Source organism: Equus caballus, chromosome 6 (genome assembly GCF_041296265.1).
Source record: "Equus caballus isolate H_3958 breed thoroughbred chromosome 6, TB-T2T, whole genome shotgun sequence".
Classification (NCBI taxonomy): Eukaryota; Metazoa; Chordata; class Mammalia; order Perissodactyla; family Equidae; genus Equus; species Equus caballus.
Window position 1 is genome coordinate 46,382,591 of NC_091689.1, and position 26,136 is coordinate 46,408,726.

Consider the following 26,136-nt stretch of genomic DNA (forward strand, 5'->3'; position numbering starts at 1 on the left):
TGGCAGTGTGCCCCTTATGCCAGTCACGGGGCTGAAAATCCCCATCTTTTCCAAATGAGCATGCTCTACCCAATTTCCTCTCAGAGCCCTCAGTTCAGCCTCCCAATTTAGGACTGCAGGATCCTGAAGACCAAAGAGGGAATGTGACTTGCCCAAAGAAATAATAGCCCGCAGTGGCCAGGCCTGGACGAGAACTCAGTCTCCAGACTCTCAGCCCAGTGCTTTCCCACTTCACGATTAGCCTCCGACATTCTAGCTGGGAAAGAGGCTGGGCTCTAAGAGCCCATTGAGTTTCTAGAGCCATCAACCCCCTTTAGACTAGTCAGACCTACTGCATTCTAGTAAGTTCTTTAAAAGGACTTTTCACCCAAGTTCTGTAGAAGCTGGGGAAATTCTCAAGGTAACGGGACATCATTTTAGGGGCAGTACTGAAAGAAAGGATTTTAGGATCCAGTCTCTCCTCTCTTCTAATTTGGAGAAGCCATGAAAAGTTCACAGTCCCTCTCAGACCAGCCAGTTTATTCCTCGTGATTTCCCAGGTGTTCCCTTCTCTTGGTCAACACTTGGCCACTTGGACATAACCCAAGCATCTGCTTCATCCAGATCCTACTCTAGGACAAATTTGAAGGGCAGTATAAGAGAGAGAACTCCATTCACCCCTTTCCCTACAATAGGGCAGGCAAGAGAAGAGAGACCATAGTGCTGAAGACCCCAAGATGGAAGTCACGGCACATCACTCTACATTATCTGCTGCCCCACAGCCTCCATCCCCCTAGCCTGTCCCTGAGCTGCTTCCCCATCCATCAGACATGGAACAGAGGAATCCTACAACTTAGAAAAGCAGATCCCTCTGCCTAGCCAACAGACTGCCAGTGGCTGAGAGGGTCAACACATATCTTTCAGGATTTGCATCTCTAGGGTCCTCCCAAGAGTCCCCTCCCATGTCTTACCTGATGAGGTCTATAGGTTGAAACTTATAAAACACTCCATAGCGTGCCCATTCTTGATACAGCAGCTAAACAGAAAAAATAGGGAAATAGATTAGAGGTAGAGGGGAGCCACTGTTCACCTTCCTTTGTCCATCCTAGCAAGTCAAAGTTGAATCCTCAAAGCCCAGCGTCTAGGAAAATTCTCGTGAGACATCCACAGGAAAGATGTCCAAAGGCAGGAGAACTGACTTCTCCTTCCCCAAATAATAAAGCTGACCTTTATCAAACTCCAAGGCAGTGCTACAGCTAGTAATCATAATTCCTCCTTTATTCCCTTCTCTTGCTTAATCCAGCTTAATTCAGCAAAATGAGCCCAGGGATTCATTTGTTCACTCATTTAACAAGAATTTATTGAACATCTACTATGTGCCAGGCACTGTCCAGACACTGCATACAGCAGTAAACCACACAAATTCACTGCTGTCATGGAGCTTGCACCCTAGTGTGTGGAGACAAATACAAACACATGAACATATAAGACATATAAATGCTATGAAGAAAAATAAATCAAGGTAAGGGAGTAGAATATGAAGGAGGGGACAGCAGGGCACTACTTTAGATGGGAAGGCTTCTCTGAGGAGGTGACATTTGAGCTAAGACTTGAAGGAAGTAGGAGAGTGTTCCAGGGAGAAGAACACTTTTCCTGCGCAAAGGTCCTGAAGAAAGTACATGTGGTATCTCCTGGGAAGGACAGGGAAGCAGTATGGCTGGGACAGAGCAGGGGGAGAGTAATGGGAGATGATGCCAGAAAGTACTGGGGTGGCCAGAACATTCAGGGGCTGCTAGGCCATGCTAAAATTTTTGGACCTTGAAGGAAGCCATTAGGAGATTTGTGGCAGTGGGGGAGAAATGATTTTAACTGCAGATAGCTCACCTGGCTGCTGTGTGGAGAATACACTGAAAGCTAGCATAGGAGCAAGGATATTACTGTAATGGTCCAGGGAGGAGTTGATGGTGGCTTGAACCATGAAAGTAGTGGGAGAAGTAATGAGAAGTGTTTGATTCTGCTTATATTTTAAAGGTAGAGCCAGTAAGATTCACTGTTGCATTGGATGTAGGGTGAGAGAAAATGAGAATGTGGCCTGAGCAATTGAGTAAATGGTGATTCCATTTACTGAAATGGGGAAGACAGTGGGAAGAGTAGGCTAAGAAAGACAGAAGCAAGAGTTCAGTTTGGGATGCGTTGGTTTACGATGCCCTTTAGGTAGCCACATGGGGATACTGAGTAAGCAGCTGGATGTAAAAGTCTGGAGTTCAAGGGAAAGTCCAGACTGGAGATGCAAATTGGAGAGTTATCAGAGAAAAGATTATTTGTGAAGTCATTAAACCATGGATGCAATTGCCAAGGAAGAGAGAGTAGGAAGAGAAGATGTCTGCCATCTGGGCCCAGGGTGCTCCAACGTCTAGAGGTCAAGAGGGTGATGAAGAACAGCAAAGGAGGCAGAGGAGCAGCTGGTGATGTGGAGGAGAACCAGCAGTGTGTGGTGTCCTGGAAGCCAAGGAGCGATGGGTTTCTCAGAGGAGAAAATGACCAGCTGCGTCAAATACTGCTGATGGGTCAAGTCGGATGAGAACAGAGAAGTGACCATCGGATTCAGTGACTTAAAGGTCACTGACGACCTTGACAAGAGTGGTTTCAGTGGGAGGGTGGGGGTAAAACCTGAGTGGAACACGTTCTAGAGGTTAAGGGAGGAAACGATGCACCAAACACATCAGGCCATGCCATCCTGTGATGTTTTCACACTACCTTTATCAGAACGAACATGTGGATAAAACCTGAGCATCAATCCCAGGGGCAAGCCAAATTTTAGTTCCAAACACCTGGCCAGCAAGCTTCACAGATTGTCCACAAGTAAATTAAGTAATTTGGTAATGAACCATCATTAGACATGATCTAGACATTCATGTTGAATAGACATAAGCACATAATCAAATCGTATATCTAGAATTGACAGACTTAGAATACAGTTGCTATCTTGTTATGTTCTTTCTTCTCCTTACACATCACATCTCCTTACACTTCACACAGAAGTCACATGGAATTCTGTCTAGGAAAAGCTACTCTAATCAGATATGTTGGATATCCAGCTGAACATCAGCCCCACAGGAAGCCATCCTTTTCACCTAAGACCCTGTAAAGACATGATATTAAAACTGAAGTAAGAACTGGCATTCCTACTTAATGGCTATAGACTTTTATTGTCATCATATCTCCCATCAACCACAAAATAGAACCAGAAATTATGTGGACCCTGATAGAGCAAACCGCATTCACAGTTACCACCATTTGCAAAGGAGGAAACCCAGACAAAACAAAAAGTGGTCGCACAGTGCACAGTGGGCAGAGGAAGGTCTCAGTTCCTGAGTTTTGATGCTGCTCATTCCAGGCAGGTGACTGCTAATCTAATCTTGTTATTACATCTCCTCCTCCCCCTCATCTTGGGTGCTTCCACTGTCTTGGGTTTTTATTCCCTCTCCCCAGTGCAAACCCTGGACTCACCAGCACCTGGTTGTCACAGTGACATCATTTGTGGCCCAAAGGGAGGCCAACTTGCATCAAGAGATACAAGCAAAGACTCCTTTGAGGGCTATATGACATCACCACCTGCCTCATAGGCTCTGACCTCTAGAGAAAATTACTCTCCAAGTCACAGGTCCAGGAAAACCTGAGCCTGAGGAACACCTATCTGCCACGGCCCTGGAGGGAAAAACTAAAAATGCTCCAAGAAGCCAGTGCGGCCCAGTTGGCTTGGGCCCAGACTGAGAGCCGAGCTCACAAGCCTTAACCCTGGTTAGATCCCGAACCTGCTGTAAGAAACCTCCAGAAAATCCCCTTCTCAGAGTGGCACCTCTAAGCACAAAGCTACATCCATAGTTTGTGGATACAGATGAGGATGAGCCAAGAGAGCTGTCTGAGCTCAGTGCAGACGGGCTAGATGGACAGAGAGGAGGAAATCATTAGGCAGCCCCTGCACAAGAGCTGGAGCTACAGAGCCCCAGATCTGAGAACGATGCAACAATTGTGCCTGGACGCCCAGGCCAGCTCACATATCCTTGCCAGGGAGGCAGGTAGAGGGGAAGAGAGTGCCATAGACCCTTTTCTATCTCTACAAATTTTTAAACACACGTAGTTCAAGACCAAGTGAATCATGCTACACTCCAGGTTACAGGGCTCCAGAACAGACCAGCAGTCAGGGTGAGGAAAGGCATGCTCTGGAGTCTCTGCCCCATGGGGTTTAGCATGCTGTGAGTGAAGTGCAGGACTGCCACAGTAACCCATAACAATCCCCTTAAACTTGCAGAGTCTAGAACCTTCTAATGCAGCTCTTAGCAAATCCATTTTCTCCCTTAAAGCTACGTTATGTTCTCTTCACCGACTGGCCAAGCCTGCAAATCGAGCAGGGTGGGTCTGCAGCTCCTTCCCAAACGACAGTGCCTTATTTCAGAGGCCCCGGATATAATTCCAGGCACGTCAGTCTGACCCCAAACCTTTGTGGCAGGAAGCAACAACCCACAGGGACCACCCCATCTAATGGCTCAGAACATACAAGCGGCCAGTTCGGCTGGCTAGGGATCACATTTGACAATGGGTCTGTTGATTTAAGTATTTCATGAGACTATAAAGGAACTCAACTGTTATAACCATTTGCAATGCCAGAGAATGGCAAGATATCTGAGACCCATGGCCCTCTGTGAGGCCACAAGCTCCTCAGCAAGCAGCTGGACCTGTGACAGGCAGAAAGATGCCAGCAGTAGCCAGCTGCGAGGCCTTGACAGGACAGGGAGGATCTGAATGCGAGAGGATGGAATTCCACTCCCAGATCCTGCAATGACCTATGACTTTCTGGCAAGTCACTTCAACCATCCAGGTCTCCTCCGTCAGTAAAATGGGAGCCGTGCAGGATGGGAAAATTAATCCTCACGGGAAACCAAGAAGAAAAGTACCCTTCTTGTCAGAAAGACAGGACTGACTCTCTTCCCTCACCTTTTGGTGGGTCACTGTATAAACGTTCACTGGAGCAGACAAACATCTGCAAAACCCAGGACCAAGGGTGTAAAAGCTACTACAGAAAAGCACATTCTAGTGTTGTGCCGGGTTCCCCATGTAGGAGGGTGGGGGAGCCGGAGGGAGCTAACGGGTCAGGAAGGCCTCAGAAGATGGCAATAGTCATTTCCCTGGGACACTTGAGAAAACCTGGCAGCTCTGGCTAATGTGGAATTAGGTAGCTGCTGGCAGCCAGGAGGGACCCATCCACACCCACACTGCTCCCTCTTCCTGCTGCCCTGCTTTCTGGAAAGGCGGGAAAGCCCTGTTCTCCAGAGGGAGGGAGCCTCTTCCTAGTTACCCTCCAGGAGGAGGGAGAGAGACCTGCAGCCCGGGCCTGAGTCATCACGACTGCACAACTGCACCAGGCAAGCTGGAGGGAAGGAGATGGTACTGCAGGGGCCTCTGGGCCTACCTGGGGTCTGCCTATGAGGAGCCTGGCCTCAGGGAGATCGTGGGAGCAGCCACAAACTGCAGGGAGTGAAGCGTGAAGAAGATCCAGGGACTGGCAGGGTAGGCAGCTTGGGATGCTCCTGCAAATCACCCTTAAAGGCCCCAGAGATCCTGGGAGATCCTGCACTGCAGCGCCCAACTCTTCTCCACGTGCTCCAGCAACAAAGGCAGGAGTTCTCCCTCGCATCCAGCCAAAACCCTTCTTGCAACCCTCTCCAAGAACACTAGACTATTATAACGTAATAAAAATGAAGAGAGTACATATTCAGAGGTTTGGGCTCTTTCTTCTTTAGGATACCCTTTAGGTCCCACCCATATACCACTGAAACTACAGGAACGAATCCAAGTGGCATGTGAAGTCCCCCTGCCGTACACAAGAAGCTGTGTCCACATGGCTGCAGAAAGCTGGCGGCACTTGGACACTGGGGTTTTGGTCCTGACTGCACAGTCATTTACGGACATCAGAACCAGTTTCCTCACCTTGCTAGGCATCAGTTTACCAACCCAAATGGACAGAAAAAAGCTTTCACTCTCACTCATGGTTTCTCTCATCCCCCATCACAGCAAACTTATTTCCCTAACCATGGTTCTAGAAGAGAAAAATAAGGACACCAGGACTGGCCAGCAAAACCAAGAAAAAGCTACAAAAACAGGGTCTCTTGTCTTACGAAGACACTTGTCCCCCCTCACTGAGCATCCTTTGCACATCAGCTTTGGGAATTATCTACCAAGATGCAGCTCTGGCCTGGCCGTCTCTCCCTGCCTCCTAGACTTGACCCATTTCACCAGCTGGAATGCACGCTGGGAATAACCATGGGCCTAAGCAAAACATTTCCTGGGAGGAAAATTTATTGTTAAAAGGTTTTGCTGTTAATAACAGTATAACATCATTCCAAAGACAAGTACACACGTATTTTGAACAGTCTACACTTTGCTTCTCTCTGCCTCTGTGCACATAACAGAAGGCTGGCTGTGAGTTTCTGTGTGTTCCTTATCTCTGGAATGTTCCTGTAAAGCGCTCTACCTTGAGAGGCTGGGGTCACCACCCACCAAGCAGGAGGTTTCTTAATGGGCAGTGGTGGTGATCACTCTTTAAAGGGGAGGAATGTGAAATTAGAGAGCGGGAGGACAGAAAATGGTCTGGGTGAAGGAGGTGAAATGTGGGGAGAAATGCTTCCTCCTTTTCCTTTAAATCTGATCCGGGACTTTTCAGGAAATTAAACACCGAGACTATTAGCATCAGATAGAAAACAGATGAGGTTAAGACATTGCAATACTACAGCAGATTCCCTGGGCAGGCAGAGGGGGACATGTGTAAGCAATCACAGCAGTATTTCTGGAAAATACCTTTTATGTTTTTAATACTTAACACTTCATAACAGCGACTAATAGGCAGGATAAAAGAAGGCTGCTCAAAAGGCAGCTTGGGGGATGAACGATTTTCCAGACAACAGAGCTTGGGGGAGGGAAACTTCCTGGGCTTCAATTCCTCACCCTCCCACCCCTGCCCACCCTCCTCTGCTTGGCAGAGTTGCTGAAGGCTGGGGGAAGCCAGGCAGGAGGATGGCATGAGGGACTGACGGCCAGACAGGACGGTCCCCACTAAAGAGACTATACCCCACTTGTCTGCCTAGAGAATAAGAGGAATAACTTAAAGATGACCCCTCAAAAAAGCCATAATGGCATGGATAATAATACATTTTTAGCAGGGACACTGGATTTGAGAGTGAGGGGTGTTCCAAACCCCATCTCTGTTTATTGTGGCAGTGTTATCATGGGCAAGCTGCTCAGTCTTTTGGTGTCTCAGTTTCCCTGCCTATCAGTTAAGGAATCTGGACTCAGCGTTTCTCAGAGGAGGCCCTCTTGTCATCAGGGGGTGGGATAATGCTTTTGTGTGGGACTGTCGGATATATTTCAGGATGGTTAGCATTGCGGATCCACCAGGCACTAAATGCCAGTAGCACCCCCATACACACAGTCGTGTCAATGACCAGAAATGGCCCTCATATTTCCAAATGTCTGGAGGGCGGGGAGCAGTGGAAGAAGTGCTGAAAGTATACAAGCAGGTAAACACCCAGAAGCGGAGCAGCTGGACCGTATGGTAGTTCTATTCTCAATTTTTTGAGGAATCTCCATTCTGTTTTCCATAATGGTTGCACCAGTTTGCGTTCCCAGCAGCAGTGTATGAGGGTTCCCTTGTCTTCACAACCTCTCCAACAGTAGTTATTTCTTGTCTTGTTAATTACAGTCATTCTGACGGGCATAAGGTGATATCTCACTGTAGTCTTGATTTGCATTTCCCTAATAACTGGCGATGTTGAACATCCTTCCATGTGCCTTTTGGTCATCTGTGCATCTTCTTTGGCAAATTGTGTGTTTAAATCTTTTGCCCATTTTTTAATTGAGTTGTTTGGGTTTTTGTTGTTGAGATGTATGAGTTCTTTACATATTTTGGCTACTAACCCCTTATCAGATGTATAATATCTTCTCCCAATTGTTAGGTTGTCTTTTTGTTTTGTTGATGGTTTCCTTTTACCTTCCTGAGCAAAACCTTTTTAGTTTGATGTAGCTCCTTTTGTTTATTTTTCCTTTTGTTTCCCTTGCCTGGTGAGACACGGTATACAAAAACATACTGCAAAGACTGGTGTCAAAGAGTGTACTGCCTATGTTTTCTTCTAGAAGTTTTATGGTTTCAAGTCTTATATTCAAGTCTTCAGTCCATATTGAGTTAATTTTTGTGTATGGCATGAGATAATGGTCTACTTTCATTCTTTTGCATGTGGCTGTCTAGTTTTCCCAACACCATTTATTGAAGAGACTTTCCTTTCTCCACTGTATGTTCTTGGCTCCCTAGTTGAAAATTAGCTATCCATAGATGTGTGGTTTTATTTCCAGGCTCCTTATTCTGTTCCATTGATCTGTGTGTCTGTTTTTGTGCCAGTACCATGCTGTTTTGATTACTATAGCTTTGTAATATATTTTGAAATCAAGGAGTGTGATACTTCCAGCTTGTTCTTTTTTCTTAGGATCCCTCTGGTTATTCGGGGTCTTTCATTGTTCCATATAAATTTTAGGATTCCTTGTTCTATTTCTATGAAAAACATCTTGAGACTTTGATACAGATTGCATTGAATCTGTAGATTGCTTTAGGAAGTATGGACATTTTAACTATGTTAATTCTTCCAATCCATGAGCACAGGATATCTTTCCATTTCTTTGTGTCTTCTTCAAATTCTTTCAACAATGTTTTATACTTTTCTGTGTACAGGTCTTTCACTTCTTTGGTTAAATTTATTCCTAGGTATTTTATTATTTTTGATGCAATTGTACATGGGATTGTATTCTTAATTTCTCTTTCTTTTATTATTTTGTTAGTGTATAGAAATGTTATTTTGTATAAAAGTGTTATTTTGTTAGTGTATAGAAATGCAAGTGATTTTTTTTATGTTGATTTTGTATCCTGCAACTTCACTGTATTCATTTTATTATTTCCTTTTTTTTTTAAAGCATTATTTTTAAAGTTATGCTTTGGTGAGGAAGATTGGCCCTGAGCTAACATCTGTTGCCAATCTTCCTCTTTTTTTTCCTCCCCAAAGCCCAGTACATAGTTGTATATCCTAGTTGTAAGTCCTTCTAGTTCTTCTATGTGGGACACCACCACAGTATGGCTGGATGAGTGGTGTGTAGATCTGCACCCAGGATCTGAACTGGCGAACCCCAGGCCGCCAAAGCAGGGCATGCAAAATTAACCACTACACCATTGGGCTGGCCCCATTTATTATTTCTAATAGTTTTTTTGGTGGATTCTTTAGGGTTTTCTAAATATAAACTCATGTCATCTGCAAATAGTGACAGTTTCACTTCTTCCTTTCCAATTTTGATCCCTTTTATTTCCTTTTCTCGCCTGATTGCTCTGGCTAGGACTTCCAATACTATGTTAAATAACAGTGGTGAAAGCAGGCATCCTTGTCTGGTTCTCATTCTTAAAGGGACAGCTTTCAGTTTTTCACCATTGAGTATGATATTAGCTGTTGGTTTGTCACATATGGCCTTTATTGTATTGACGTACTTTCCTTCTATACTCATCATATTCAGAGTTTTTATCATAAATGGATTTGTATTTTGTTGAATGCTTTCTCTGCATCTATTGAGATGATCATGTGATTTTTATGCTTCATTTTGTTAATGTGGAGTATCATGTTGATTGATCTGTGGATGTTAAACCATCCCTGCATCCCTGGAATAAATCCCACTTGATTTAATGTATTATTATATTCAATTTGCTAGTATTTTGTTGAGGATTTTTGCGTCTATGTTCACCAGTGATACTGGCCTATAATTTTCTTTTTTTGTGTTGTCCTTATCTGGTTTTGGTATCAGGATAATGTCAGCCTCATAGAAGGAGTCAGGAAGCTTCCTCTCCTCTTCAACTTTTTGGAAGAGTTTGAGAAGAGTAGGTTTTAAGTCTTCTTTGAATGTTTGATAGTATTCACTGGGGAAGCTGTCTGGTCCTGGACTTTTGTTTTGGGGGAGGTTTTTGATTACTGTTTCGATCTCCTTACTGGTCATTGGTCCATTCAAATTCTATACTTCTTCTTGATTCAATTTTGGAACATTGTATGATTCTAAGAACTTATCCATCTGATCCAGCTATTCCACTTCTGGGTATTTATCCAAAGAGCATGAAAATTTGAGTGCATAAAGATATGCATCCCTATGTTCACTGCAGCATAATTCACAATAGCCAAGGCTTGGAAACAACCTAAGTGTCCATCAGTGGATGAATGGATAAAGACGATGTGGTATATATACACAATGGAATCCTACTCAGCTATAAAAAAAGATGAAATCTTGCCATTTGAGACAACATGGATGGACCTCGAGGGTATCATGCTAAGCAAAATAAGTCAGATGGAGAAAGTCAAATACTATATGATTTCACTCCTAAGTAGAAGATAAAAACAACAATAAACAAACAAACACATAGATACAGAGGAGAAGGGGGGAGAGAGGAGGGTGAAAGGAGTGATGGGCACATGTGAACAGTGATACATAGTAATTAGTCTTTGGGTGGTGAACATGATGTAGTCTACACAGAAATCGAAATATAATGATGTACACTTGAAATGTATATAATGTTATAAACCAATATTACCTCAATAACAACAATAAAAAAATGAAAGCTAACTAAATTAGAAATAATATATCTATTCATATATGTATATGTAAGCAGATAAACAGAACATTTAGGACACTTCTATCTAGTTCCACACTCATCCATGGTCTTCTGTGCCCCAGGCACTCAGTGCAGCATGAGGCTGGCTTACCTTTCTGTCATTCATGTCATCACCTGGACTATCATATTCACCCTGTAGGAGAGAGAGAGATGCTGGATAAAGCCAATAGACACATCAAAAGCAGAGAAAGCATTTTCTTTTTCATTTTATAATGTCATCCCTTTTTTCATTTCCATTTGAGGAAGGTCAAAAGCATGACACGGTAAGAAGCCAATGTTCCACTTTCTTAGCCATCAGCACTTGCAATGTTTCCTGTGGAGAGCTGCTCACACAAAGATGCCCGACGTGTATGCTCCAGAGATCAGCCTGTGCCTCCTCAGAGAAAGTGCAATGGCAGGGCCTGTGCCCGTCAATGGGCTAGCATATCACATGAAATCACCCTATGCCGTGTCACGCTCACCCCGTCCATAACTGGCAGAACCTCATAGATGCCCACAGTGAAGATGTCAGTGAGGAGAAGATTGCCATTTGAAAAATTCCTCAGGCACTCAAGGATCCGCCCGCAGTAGCCTCAGTTGGCATTACTAGTGTGACAGATGCCAAAGACCGATCAAATGTACAGAGCAGCTGTGGGGGCAGGTGGTTCATGGGCCAGTTAAGTTCTTTGTGAATCGTCTTGAAGAATATCATTGCATTGTATTATGGGGTGTTTATAGCCAAGGAAAGCTTTAATCACAGTCTCTCTCTTTTCTTTACTTAACCAAACAATACTTTAAGGAATTTTGAGAGATTTCCTTCAAAATGTTAAAGTAAAAAAAACCCTACACTTAATATGTACTTGCATGTTAAGAACAAGGAGTTCCACATCTGCACAAAACTATCACATAAAAATATGCCCTTCAGTCACTGAAGGGTGTGGCAGTCCAGGTTGTATATTTCCAGGCCGTCAACTCTCCTTCTCCACCACCTCCTCCTGTTAACCACTTGCACGCCAGATCTGTCTTCTCACACCCTCCGCCCACAAAAGGCAGGGAGTGTAGGGAAAGCTCAAACAAAAACCAGTGCATTTTGCCACTGGGGAAATAATTAGACAGACAGTTTGGGACAATTAGCAAAAACCAAATTGGGGATTTTTGTCAGTCGTGAGCAGTCCAGAGTCGGTCAAGGCATTTTAATATCATGCTCACTCCTGCCTCGCCTCGCACACATTCACCCACTGTGTCGCCTGTGGTTTTCAACTTTTTGAAGACAAGAGGGAGCATGACGACGGAAATGGTACTTACGTCATGAAGAGGGTAGGCAGCCTCATAGATGTTGTTTGCTATCAGCGAGTTAATGCCTGGAAGAAAGGAGGATGAAAATAGTAACTCTAGGGCAGGGGTTTCTCAACTTAACCTTTGTCTTTTGATAAATATTAAGCCCCCACCCACCCCTCAGCTGGGAAGCACTGCATCCTCCTCTCCAGCCTCCCAGTCTGGAAGTTTTTGTCAAGTTTTAGTTCTTAGTATAAGACCAATATTTCTTTGTTCCCCAAATACAAAATTATGTTTTAATATCAAATATGCTCTCTCAGACTTCACACTCTTCCTGTCCTCACACATTCAGATCGCTCCAGTCCGAGCACTTCCACCTCCACCACCACCTCCACAGCCACAACTGTCAGTTGAGAATATCTGCTTGGTGACAGCATGAGAACGATGACAGGGGTTACTGCAATTGTGATCAACAAAAGTAGACATCACAGCATCCCACAGCACTTGATCTGAACTGGTTTCTGGCGCCTTCTTGTTCCTCCACAGGGGCGTGCTTATAACTGTCCATGACCCATCTGCCTGGGCCGTCGGATCCCTGAGGTAGGGACAGTAGGGCAGGAGTTCTCAGAGTGCAGTCTGGGGAAGCTGGGGGTCCTCAGGACCCTCTCAGGGAGTTTATAACGTCAAACCATTTCTATAATAGTACTAAGCCATGATTTGCTTTTTCACTCCTGTTTTCCCACGAGTATACAGTGGAGTTTTGTGACATGATGACATCATCGCCCTGACAGAAATGGAGTGTGTGCTTGTGTATCTTTGTGCTTTAAAATCTCCTCAGCTTGAACTTCTAGTCCAATAAATATTGATCGATATAACCCACCTAGACCAAAGCCCTTTGGGTGCTCTCAATAATTTTTTAAAGTATAGAGTGGTCCTAAGACCACAAAGTTTGAAAACCACACAAGGGATTCATTTTTTAAATCCCAACAGTACTTCACACCACTTGCTCACAGCAGACCCTACGAAATACATGTTAACTGAATGAACGGCTCTGTCCCTATAATTCCAATATACTCACAACGGAGGACCTTCTGCTCAGCACTGAGTCATTGCTGTTTTCTTGTTTCATTCATGGTTTTATTCAGAGACCATAAAGCGGTCTGTATGTTCTGTCTGACTCAGGAGAGTCTGTCCTGGCTCCCAGATGGGAGGGACTATATCCCACCAGCTTGCAGTACGGCGGATCCTGCCATGTGAGGATGCACAGTGAATCACGGAGAGGGAGGAGGAGGGCAAGTCTCTGGTACTCAGTGATTTCCACTGCCTCAAACACACTTTCTGCCCTGAGAGACTTTCTTTCCAGGGAGACTGTAGACAGTAGTGAGATGATGAGAAAATTGGTCTTGGAGGGAAATACGTATGATGTCCGAATGCTAAGTAATCTACATCTGCACCGCTCCGGATAAGACAACGAGGTTGGATAACAAATCTAGCCAACGGTTACTCATTTAAATTCATGGTTTTCCACCCCCTGTTCCCACTCAGTGCCCTACCCACAGGCTCAGAGACTGCAGAGGCTCTCAGACAATCCTCTCTCCTCCATCAGCCTCCCCTTCCTCAAACTTGCCCCTATTCACCTCAGTTCTAGGAGGCTGGATACCAGAAAGACCCACCATGGGCCCCACCGTGGGAGCAGAGGCCCTTGGATGCTGCAGGGGGCGCTCAGCAGAAAGAGCCACTCTTCCGATGAGTTGAGAGCTGAGTGTTTTGGTGCTGGGGTGTCACCAAAGGGCCAGCCCTTTCCTGATTTTAAGTTTCCTCCTCGGCATGAACAGAAAACATCAGAAACAACTTCGGGGGGAGCAGAGGGTGTGTGAAGGGACTGGGGACACGGGGAAGGATGCCCAGAGGCTGACGAGCTGCAGATTTGTCTTACTCATATGACTACAATTTCACTCTGAGCATCATTAATCAGTTCAAGAGCCATAACCACAGCAATGTGAAGCCACCCTACAATAATCAAGGGGAGGAGCCCCAAGTCGGGACAGGGGGTAGTAGTTCAAAGGTACAGAAGAGTAGCTGACATGGATAGAGACTGAATCATCACTGGCAGATAGAGCTCCAGCAGGACTGCACCCAACTCGCTACCCCACCCCATCTCTGCAGTCACGCCTGTGGTTGCCACGCCAGCAGCACCTACCTGAAGACAGGCCTAAAACTGATGGAAGAAGTTAAGCAGAACTCTTCTGCTAATCCTCAGCTTTGCTTATTAAAGCACAGTAGCCGAGAATGTAAGAGCATTAGGCTGACAACCTGAACTCCTAGCTCCTGCTGCCAGATCCTCAAAATGACTTCAAATCGTTGGAGGTCTAAAGCTACGCACACTCCCGCCCATCCCAAGTAAAGCTTCCTTTGTGCCACACACCTAAAGCGGGTAGCTCACTTCACTTCTACGACGTTGTCTGCCCATTGTTTTGTGTCCCCCAAAGGCCTACATGGTATCTGAAGTCAGAGGCACCCCCCCCCCCACTTGTGTCTCTCTGGCACCTAGTTCACTGCTGGGAACACAGACGGGATAATGGTCGTTACGAGCAACCAGCTCTGTGGCTACAGTTATCTCAGTATCTCTTCCCATTTACCCTGGGCACCCACCCTCCTTGCTGCTTCAGTCTTTTTTGGCAATCTATGCTGATGCAGAAACTTTAAACTCTGGTTGATTAGTCTGCTTGCTTAGAGAGGAAGCCCAGACAAATGGTTCTTTGCCTTGAAGCCAATACAACTCAGGTCACCAAATCTGAGTCGTCCTAACCCAAACAACCAGAGCCCCAAAATGCTGTAACTGAACGTGTCTCTGTCACTCAGGGTTGTGTACCTCCTCTTTTTCAGGGAGTATCATATGTGTCACCCCATCAGTGGCCGCTGGATGGAGGGAGTGGATAGTCCGTAAAAGGAGGAAGAATGGGCAAAGGGGAGGCAAGTGGAAAAGTAACTATTCTCTCCCCACTTCACCCAACAACGAGAATTTCTCTGGCCTCTTGGTTCACCCACAGACTTCACAAACCAAGATTCTACCCCGACACAAGCATGGAAATCAGTTTGAAAGAAGAAGAAAATAATCAAACGTTTTTTAAAAAGAGTCTTCGCTTTGAAAATTGAAATTCTGAATTTTTTCCTTTCTTTTAAGCAAAAATGGGCTAATTAGTTCCATCATGCACCATCCACGTGGCCACCATGGCAAAGCTTTCTTCTTCAGGATCGCATCCGTAGTCTTTCCTCTCTGCTCTAGACCCAGGGAGAGAAAGACACCCAACCTCTCATCCTATTACTCCAGGAGGGGGGCTGGGGAGGAGGAGACAGCTGGAAGGACATTTGCCTTTCCCTGTCCCTATGAAGGGAAGCGGTGCCTCAGCTCGAACAAAGCAGAGCTCACTGAGGACCCCTCACTGGTCCCTAAGGCCCTTCAAACCACCAGGTACATCATCCCTGTTGCTGTTAGGACTATAATCCCCAAAGGAAAAGGCTCAGACTTCCTCTCTGCCCAGCACTGACCACATTCGCTACACGGCCTGATCCATCCAGGCCTAGCAACACTGGTCCTCTGCATCGATAGTGTCAGGCCACCGACAGAGCAGGGCAGACTCAGGCCCCAGGACAAATACCCGAAAACACATACTCACAGCGCAAAACCTGGGGCCTAGCATTCAGCTCCAGAGACATCTCTGGTTTCCTGGGCACAAAGGATCAACCAAAGCACAGTTTATGGCCTGCCTCCCGAAGGGAGTCTCATCAAATCTCCAAGGGCCACTGGGGACAGGGCAGGGCTCTATTCCCTCCAGGCCAAATTCAAAGGGAACTTTTATCCATTGGGACAGGTACTTAGAGAAATGGTGCTGAATTCCTGAAAACCCATTTGGTTTTGATTCCCCGCAGAACAGGGCCCAGTCCGCCCGGCGTGCTGCTTTCATCCCCGTATTCCAGCCGGACATAAATCTAAACCAGAGCCCCCAGACACTGCATTTCACAGAGACTATATTTACCCATCACCAAATTGTCTCGACGTGTGCTTAATTACCTAAAGGCCTTTAATCCCAAGGCTTTTCTTCTAACAAAATATAAACCAGTTCAGCTGGATGAATGATAAACCAGATGTTTACAACGCACGACATGGTCTGGCTTCGGTCAAAATAATTAAGACATCGTCTCCTGAGAGGGGAGGGGAGATGCCCAAAACATACGTTTGTTTAAATGATGCTCTGACACAAAAATGTCTATGAAAATGTAGCTCCACCAATCTATAGCCGTCCGTGAAAAGGCAACAATAAGTTGCATAGGAAGGAGCAGGGAAGGTGTCTGTCCTTCTCTGATGTGCTCAAGGAGGCTTGGGTTTCTTTCCGCGGTAAAGTGCCCTTTAAAGGCATTCCTTGATGGGGTAAACTGGCAGGGCCCTGCCCACTGACCTTATGTTATGTTGAATAAGGAGACACTGTGGGGCTGGGCCAAGTTTGTGATCATTCATATGCTACTACCACCATGAGGAATGCAAACTCATAAATAAATCTGTCTCTGAACATCGTGTGTACATTAGTCCGTAATGCCTCACTTCCAGCGGTAAATAAGAGGGAAAGGTTGAGTTACAGAAAGTTACCGAAGAAAGCTAGGGAAGAAACCCCCAAAATTAAAAAATGAGACCAAATGCCAATCTACCCACACTTTTTCAAGGTCAGTTCCCCTTTCTTTGCCTTCTGATGCTAATTCTCACCCTCCTGCCTCTCCTTCCATGAAAGGAAAAAGAAGAAAAGAAAACAGTGACCGAAAGTCCAAGAGATCCTACTGCTGGCTAGGACATTAAAAGGGACTGAAAATCCATATAACAAATGTTAGAAAAATAACAAGAAAAATTAGGCCCTTTACAGAGATGACTTCATCATCCTCACTACTTCAGAAAGCCAAGGCTCAAATGCCTGCAAGGCAGAGCACTCCATGCCCTCCTCACATCCCCAGATGTAAGGAGGACAAGAAGCCTGTGACAGCCCGTCCTAAATTTATCTTCATCGAATGTTAGAGCTCCTAAGAATCACCTGGGTAGCTTGTTAAAAATGCAGATCTTGGAGCCTTGCCCCTACAGATTCTGATTCAACAAAGCTAGCGTGGGATCCCAATAGTGAGGTCTTGAACAAGTACACCAGGTGATTCTGACACAGATGGAGTATGACCACACCTGAGCAACGTTGCCCGTGGTCACAGGGCAAAGGATCAATATAGAAGCACAACCTTTACTTCCACCCCTCCTGGCTAGCAGTCCTGAACCCTCCCTGTTCTCACTTTCCCTTTCGCTGTAATCATCTACTCCCACGCTCTCTGAGGTCCACAAACTCTGTGCAACCGCAAGTCTTGGCTATGGCCCCAGGCCTACTCTCTGTGAACTTATAGGAAAGCCAGTCCCCTCTCTGAGCCTGGTTGGCTCATATGGAGAAAAGACCATGTTGCTCCTGCCTATCAAAGTCTAGAAAATGCTGGACTTAGAAAGAAGCTTCAAGAACACTAAAGGTGCCGCCCCCTCCCCCCTTTATGTTAAAAGGAGAGAAACAGGCCCAGAGAGGGAATGTGACTTGACCTAAGTTTCTCAACTTGTTTGTCCGAGAACTGAACTGACACCCACTCCTCCCCCCTTGCTGGTGTATCTATCTTCTTTTTGCCCCTTCTGGATATGTTCTCTCCCCCTCTCTATCTGACGTGAGTGGGCTCCCTTGCTCTCTGGCTCTCTACTGGGCTCAGCAGGCCAGAGGGAGGCGGGACAGTGTAAAGACTCCTGGCCTCCTCCCTGAATGGTCACCTGCTCCCCTCAATGCCACCTCCTCTACTGAATTCTGTCCATCCATGTTCCAGCAACCTCTCTCTCGCCTCGTGGATCTAGAGACAATAACAGCTGTACTGTCGCTAATTCTGGGTTGCTACACCATCCCCGACTCCCTGTCCACACCGTTGTAAAGGGTCTCTCTATTAACATTCCACCTTTGAATTATCCTAATTAGAGTGTCATTTGTTCCTGTTGGGGACATAACTAATTCTCTGGAGCGGCTCCCGCCGTGTCTTTGTCTTATTTGCTTTCTTTCGTGTCTCTCTCTTATCAGACAGGACATGGTTTAGCCCCTCTTCTCCACAAATGTCACCTGAAATGGAAGCCGCATAAGGGCAGGGGTTGGTATCTGTTGTGCCTGTTTCATTGACTACTCTATTCCCAGTTCTAGAATATGAAGGACACAGAGTAGGTGCTCAATAAATATTTGTTGAATGAACGAACAGAAGTTACAGTGAGAAGCCCTCAGCTTTCACCTCTCTGGAAAACCTTTCTCAATAACTTCATCCACCTATCAGTTGATTAATTTAAAGAGCACTGAAGAAGACCCAAGAAACCTGAGTTCTAAATCTCTAACCTTGGGGACTCAGTTAATCACTGTTGTGAAATGAGTTAACATCTGTTGAAACTATTTTGTATGGCAGTTTAAAGGATCAAACAAGATAATGAGTGTGAAAGTGCTTTGAAAAGCACACAGCTACACACGTGCGAAGTGTCCTTATTATTTAGTTACAGTAATACCTTATGTGTATGGAGATCTCTCAGCTGGTCATCCCAGTTCTCACCACAGAGGATCCAGAAGATGGAGAAAGTATCTAGATCTCATAAAACCTGTTCCCTAGTGTTATGTACCTTAACCACAGCAGAATCCATCAGGCCCTCTTTCAACACATTTTCACTCTCTCTTTACCCAAAATTTTAATAAGCTTGTCTTCCTGTCTTCCAAACAATAAAGCAACACTGAAATAGCAACACTCAAGGAGGGAGGTTATCAGAGTCAAAATTCAAGAAATCAGAGAATTTGGGGCAAACAACTCTAAAAATACTTTGAAGAAATATAAAAAAAAGCTTATGTTCTTTATGACGAACCTGATTCAGAAAACGTTACATACGCATTTATGTGGAGAATATGTGTTGATTCTATTCTATGTAAGAAGGCAGAGAACAGTACGAGAGACTTTAGAAAAATTTCCATACAAAAAGATGTTGCTGAGGACATCAAGAACTAAACCGCTAACCATATTCCCCTCTCACTCTGGTTCAAGGTCAGATGTGCCGCCCAACTGCAGAAGCCAGAGGGCTCTACGGTTTGAACATTTGTATGCTATTTTTTTCTCCTAGTTTTGACATTCTATTTTAATTTGTGTTTTTCCTGGTTCTTATTTAATTTATTATTTATATTTTGCTGCTTTATTGTTTTTCTTGTAAGCCAACTCAGAAATTTTGTGGAACAAGAGAGGAACATAAATAATTCAATACATACAACTTATATACAGCTTAATGCTTTGCAAAAGTAGGCACTGAAAAATATAGATACTTTCTACAAAGAAAAAAGGTGGTATTACTAAATAAACTGGAGTATTTCTGGATTACTATTATTTTTAGTTTATTTTCCATCTTCTGATTTCCATTGTAATTGGGTACAACGGGAAAGGGAATAAAGCTTTGTAAGTTGGTCACAAAAGTAATGACCATATAAAAGGCAATTCTAAGGGTGAAGGATCAGTAAAAATACCTTGAAAGATATGCCAAGCACTCTCTTGTTGTCCCTTTTTCTCTTCTTTTTACGAGGCAACAATCCTTGGGAGGAATTTAAGTCAATTCTAGCCACTTGTGCTTCTCTATAAACCAGAGAGAAGGGCAATAAAATCAAAAGTGACCCCATGGCTGCAGGTCCATATTGTCTTGAGGCTTCACACCGTTATCACGTTCCTCAGTCTCTCTGATTTCCTGAGTAAGATGGTAAGTTGGCCAAGGAGCTTAGTGGGTACTTGATTTTCCCAGGCCAAAGTCAAATTGAAAATTGGCCTTCAGGACTCTCGTCTGCTGGGAGGCAGAGTTCAGTCATATGTCCCTTGTCACAAAGCTACGAAGGAAATCAGCAGCTAACATGGAACTAACGGACATCGAAGACTCAGCATAATTCTACTGCTAGTTTGTAGCATCCCAAAGGCAGTGGAAGTAGGACTGGAATAAGGGAACCCAAGCTCTAGATCCGATTCTGACAGTGACCCAGCATGTGACCCTGGACAAGTCACTTATCCTCTTTGTACCCATTTGTAATTGAAGACGATAATTACTGACATATCTACTTTCCCTCAGAACCATGAAACTAATATTAGATCATTTATGTTGATACATAGACACATACAAGAAAGTTAACTGCTTCCTCCTCTGTGTCCTTTTGCACTCTGTCCCTGTCCCTCTTATTGTACCACCAGATTACTTCTTATCTGTTTACATGTCTGTCTATATGACTAAACCGAGAGCCCTTCAAAGGTATCAACTGGGCCAAATTCATCTCGGGATCTCTTGGTTTCTATCATATCATTTGACTTATAGAGGTGCTCAATAAATGTTTTCTGAATGTCAAAAGAGAAAGAAATTTGGGGCCAGCCTGGTGGCACACTGGCTAAGTTCACACATTCCACTTTGGCCCGGGGTTTGCCAGTTCAGATTCCAGGTGTGGACCTATGTACCCCTTGTCAAGCCATGCTGTGGCAGGCATCCCACATATAAAACAGAGGAAGAAGGGCATGGATGATAGCTCAAGGCCAGTCTTCCTCAGCAAAAACAAAAGGAGGAGGATTGGCAGCAGATGTCAGTTCAAGGCTAATCTCCCTCAAAAAAAAGAGAAAGAAGTTTTTGGAAACTACTCAACAACAACAAAATCCTTATGATGTTTGACTTTGGGACATCACAAAAAAAATGCAGATGCTCAAAGAAAAAGAAAACTTCAGTGTTAAAGCAGAGGGTCTCTAATAACTTTCCAACAATCTGGAGACTGTCCCCCACAATAAACTTTAGTTTTTAAGGACTTTCCAGTTTACAAAACAAACTAACAGCTTCCTATTTAATCTTTACAAAAACCTCTGGAAGATAGATATTATCATCCCCACCTTACATAAAAGGAAAACTGAATCACAGAGAAATTAAGCCACTTGTCCACAGACACATGTAGTCAGGAACTCACCAGCAACCGCTGTGGGCCTAGCAGGCCAAGCATGTCTAATTAATTCACTAAACCAAGTCAACTGACTAGAACATGCAAGGCAGACAGCTCGGTGCATTGGGGCATAAAACGTGATTCAGACACATCTCAAGGACTGTTTTGGGAGTCTGAGCCGTGGACACAGATAATCAGCAAGAAAGAGACTGGGTTCAATGGAAGCTCCGAGGAGAGGGGATTAAGGGCAAACCTGAGGGACAGTGACGTTTGGTCTGGAGACGGGCATGTGTGAGATTAGGGGACAGAAAGTCAGGGAAAGGGAACAATATGAACAAAAACAGAGAGGATGGTAGCTACATTAACAGGAAGAGAAGCAGGAGAGAGAAGAAGAGAGAGAGAGAAAGGGAATGAGATAGAAATGGACACGTTGATATACTGATTTGAAGGTTCTGGTAAACAGCTCAGTGGAGGTATCCATCCAGCAGTTGGAAATGCCGGGCTGGAATCGGTGAGAGAAGCAGGAAACAGAAATGCATGATTGCAAGTCATCTGTAGAGAGAGAATAAGGTGGCCAAGGAGACACAGAGAAGACAACATCTAAAATGTGGGAGAGGGAAGAGGAACCAGAGAAAGTGTGGTCCGTGAGGTAGAAACAGGACAAGAGCAGATCAGTAGAGCGGCAGCACCATCCTGGATACCAGCTGCAGAAGATGGAGGTTCGTAAAGAAGGTGTGGAAGGATGCAGGGAGCTAAGGAAGATGAAGACTGAGAAAAAGGCCATGAAACGTGGGAAGTAAGAAGTCACCTACAATATCTGAGGGAACACTTTTGGTCAAATTGGGGAGGGTGTGAGAGAATAAAAGGCAGGTTAGTGGAGTTGAGGAGTGAACTGGTCAAGAAGTGAGGGTAAATTCAAGAACTTTGACAGAGGTCATGAGAAATTACAAAACACACTCTAAATCTCTCGACTCCTCTGGTTGTCCTCGTAACCAGGGACAAAGAGCCACTCAGAGGGAGGGCTTTAGTCTGTTCCATGGAATTGAGCTGGGCTGATCAGTTACCTCGCTCGCTCACGTGCTCACCTCATCAGCCCCATGCTCCAGACAAACAACATCACATAGAAGATTTGATTTTTAACAATCGGAGGGTTATTTGGGATTGCGCGGCAAGATGGATGCATCAAAGCAAACAGAGCCATACATAATTGCCCCCTTGGGAGGTCCTGCGCTATTCTAAAAACACTATCACCACCCAAGACCTGTTCTGACTCCTTCTTCAGGACCATCCCCTTGGTACTGAGGCAGCTTATGAGCCCCACAATAACTCTCCAAGATTAGCTATTATTACTGTCATCACTGTTGTTATTTCTCAGCTTGATGGCCTACTCTGTTCATTAGACTTGCCTCTAATGACTTTGGACTCTTTTCAACTCAAAGCTGCCTCAAACTTATTTGCCACCAAGAGCATATTCTGACGGAAGTTCTCTCAAAGGTTTCAAAAGCCGTTCTGAGCGATGGAAAGAGTTCAACCTGCAGAGTGAGTCCCCCAGGAAGGACACGTGGTCTTGGAGGTAAGCTCACATTGGTACCTCTGCCATCGTGTGTGTCTTCTAAACAATCTGTCACAATCTGGACTGCCTGCCTTACACTGCAAGCTCCCAAATGCTGAGGTTCCTGCTTCAAAGACAAATACCCTCAGATGTAAAAACCAAACCACAAGGCAGATTCAGCCGGATTTGGTGATGAGAGTGTTGAACTGAGGAGAGGCACGTTCAGACTGCTGTGTGGCCTTAGATAACTCAGTCACCCTCTCTCAGGGGCAGTTTCCTCACACATAATGTGACGGAGTTGGACTAAAGGACCTCTAAGATCCTTTCTTCTTAAAAAACAAATAAATAAATAATTTGCCATATTTTGGGTGATTATCAAAAACTTTTGGAGATTCTGTAAAGACAGAGGCAGCAGAACTACCAGGACAAGGTGAAAGATGCAGGCACTTCAGGGAAAGGAGAGGACAGACGAGAGACCTAGGAGGCAGGTCTGGGAGAAGTTACCGCAGCCTGGGGAGCAGCCCCAGCCTCCCCCCAAGGAAATGGGGCGCCCGCTGCTACTGGGGGGAGCCTCCGTGGAAGCAGCCTCCTCCCCTCCGTGTGGGGCGTCTGTTTTGTTCTTTGCTGCCCACCAAGCGAGCTGTTGAAAGGACAGCCCCGGCCCCCTGGGCACCCCGTCAGCACTCGGCCCACGGTGGGGGGAAGGGGCTCTTACCCATTGTGTTGTTGGCTCGAGAACAGGCTGTGCGCTTCAGAATCTCATGCACCTAAAACAGACGACAGCAGGGCTGTGAGCGCCTTGACCACATGTGTCACCACCCTGGGGGGCAGGCGGTGGACCAGGCGGTTTGACCCACTTCGAGGGAGGAGGAAGCCAAGCATGTGCTGAGCTCATGGAGTGCATGTTAAACCCATTCAAACTTGAGTGCTTTGAGGAAACAAAGAATCTAACCCCCTCACACACACTGCCCCCCTCACTACGCCCTGAAAAAATAAAGAAAGGAAAGGCTACCCACTGACTGCAGTTGCAGGAGGTAAGGAGAACACGCCAGGGAGCCCAGACCCTCATTGCCTCTAGAGGGCCAGGGAGGAGGCGTCTGGTCTGGGCCAAGGACGTCAGGAGGGCCAGGAGAGGGCGCCCTCTCCACCAGCCCTGATTAGTGCCATTCTGGGGAAAGCGCAGGATGTGGAGGCAGACGAGCCGGTTCTAGTCCTGGCTGCTAGCCACAGGGTCCTGCGCAAGCTCTCCAAGGGACCTGGGGGTCCGCTGCCTCCTCTGTAACGGCACTATCTCACAGACCTGCTTTGAAGAACCATAAACGCACTTGGTAAACTGCAAGAGGCTCCCCCACATTTTGGCCATTGGTACTGTTCTGTCTCTGCTTTTCCCTGAGTCCTCATCTTATCTCCCCATCAGAGCATGCCAGACACTTCCTCGAGTCTCCCTGTCTCAGAGCACAACCTGGGCACGTGCAGGCTGCCTGCTCAACGTCTGCTGCGCGCCTAAATAGGCCGACAGACCACTGGATTCCGGGGCTGCAGGGGGCTCTGTCTCTCGTGTGGGAGGGAGGGGTGCTGAGAGTACTCCCTGCCGAGGAGACAGGGATGCAGGTGGGCCACGGCAAACCTGCTGGCCAACTAGTGCCCTTCAATGGGGCCCAGGACGGTGCCAGGCTATAAAGAGATGCCCAACAAGGCAGACTGCTCTGGGACAAACAGCTGGACTGCGCAGATGCCCACAAAGAAGGGGGCACAGGGAAGATGTTTACAGATGTGGACAAGGTCCTCAAACAAAAGTCCAGGGCAGAGTAGACCCCAAGACAAAACTCAAGGCTCTTTTCTTCCCCTTTTCACAGTGTGGAGTGGACTGGGGAAAGGGCAGGAGGGGAAAAAAGAAGCTTCCAGAACAAAGAGATGAATGAGAGAAGATGCGTTGTTCCATCATCATTCACAGTCCCATATTCCAGCCACAGACCTAGAGGGAGTGGTATCTAAATAACTTCCACCAGAATGGGGCCCAAGAATGTGTAATTAGCTTACAATACAATGTAGCAATTCAACAGCAATAATAATTAGGACCAGCATTTATATGGCATTGTATTATTTTACAAGCACTTTGAAATTATCGGGTAATCTCTATGACACCCTGTAACTCCCCCACAGATGGGGGACCCAAACCACAGGGAGATTTAAGTGGCTTGTAGTAGCACCAACCAAGAAAATGGGAAGTTTACACTTTTAAACATAAGAAGATAAAAGAAATCGTATGCCCATCTTAAACCTTCCTAAAACACTAGGCTAGGGGGCCTGAGGTGTTTTCTTGTCCATCTGGAAAGCAAACAGTCAAGGCCACGTTTGTAGCATGCCTCAGAATTGTTCTGTAGCTTCCTCTAGTCCTGTCTCTTCTTACCCTTCTTATCCCTTCTTATCACCCTATTGACTTGGAAGTCCTTCTAGATACCTAACCCTTATTCCTCCTCCTATTGAAACTTATGTTCTTTCCTAGGAATCAGCGGAAACAATCTGCCATGTTTCCACTGAGGCATGAGTAAGTGTCCAGCCTTCCTTGGGCCCTTTTCTCTCCTCTCTCCATAGACTGAATGATCTCTAGGTGGGTAGAGAATAAACTGATCAGTGCCTGGAGACACCCTGCAGCTCAGCCTGGGGCCACAGGGGCACAGGCCATATACAGATTTTCACTGGAATCAATCATCTGCAAAACTCAAAACCTATACGTCAAAAGGTGAAAAGACTGCAGAAGAACACTATGGTCAGGACTGTTGGCTTTCTATAGAATGGGCTGGAAAGTTTATTCTTGGCCAAACTGGCTAGCTGTAGCATTCCCTGCGATACAAATGCACAGGACTCTTTAGGGGTAAAAGAAAGACACACAGTGGCCCAGCAATGAGTCCACATTCAGACACTGACAATTGTATAAATTTTTTTTCAATTTGTTGTTTCTCAGAGCCTCAGCTTCCTCAACTGTAAAGCAAGGGGTCACCTGACTAGCTGAAGTCCCTACCAGCTCTGACATTCCCCGTTTTCATGATCCAAGAAGGGCCTGGTGGAGAACCTAAAGAGAAGACCCTGCTCTCAACCGTGAATGAGAGCAGTTGTTCGCTGTTTCCTCTGCTACCGGGATTGGGAAGCTCCTGGATACCCCTCTCTGTTGCTAGGCAACTCCAAGCAAACGAAGATGGGGGGTAGCAGGGAGAGCAAGGGAAAGCCCCACCAAACTGGGTACTCAGCCTTTCCCCATCCCTCCCCGAGCCCACCACACCCGGCTAAGCGCCGGATTCACCTATTTACTTACAATGCGGCTACGAGTGGCATTATCAAAGAAGGTGTCCTTATCCTGGATGTTGTACCTGGAGACACCAAGAAAGCAGAATGTCAACCCATTTCATTACCCTCATCCTAAGACCACTGTCACTCCCAGCCCAGAGCAGTCATAGCAAGTGTGTAAGACACACTCACTCACATACACACGTGTATACTCCTTTTGACCCAGTAATTCCGAAAACTTCTCATAGAAATGTATCATAGGGACATAAATTCAACAGAAGAAAAAAGTTCCATAAATA

The 26,136-nt window shown here is 45.6% G+C and overlaps 1 protein-coding gene across 4 annotated transcripts in view; it reads right to left on the reverse strand.

Moving 5' to 3' along the window:
• Window positions 1-26,136, reverse strand: part of ANO2 (anoctamin 2) — a 326,349-nt gene that overhangs the window by 206,891 nt on the left and 93,322 nt on the right. For all 4 annotated transcript variants that reach the window (XM_070269789.1, XM_070269790.1, XM_023643013.2 and 1 more), the window contains 5 exons: window positions 25,866-25,920; window positions 23,268-23,319; window positions 12,008-12,063; window positions 10,815-10,856; window positions 951-1,015 (listed from right to left, as the gene is read on the reverse strand). In XM_070269789.1, the coding sequence (XP_070125890.1) occupies window positions 951-1,015; window positions 10,815-10,856; window positions 12,008-12,063; window positions 23,268-23,319; window positions 25,866-25,920 (270 nt within the window). The remainder of the gene's footprint in view (window positions 1-950; window positions 1,016-10,814; window positions 10,857-12,007; window positions 12,064-23,267; window positions 23,320-25,865; window positions 25,921-26,136) is intronic.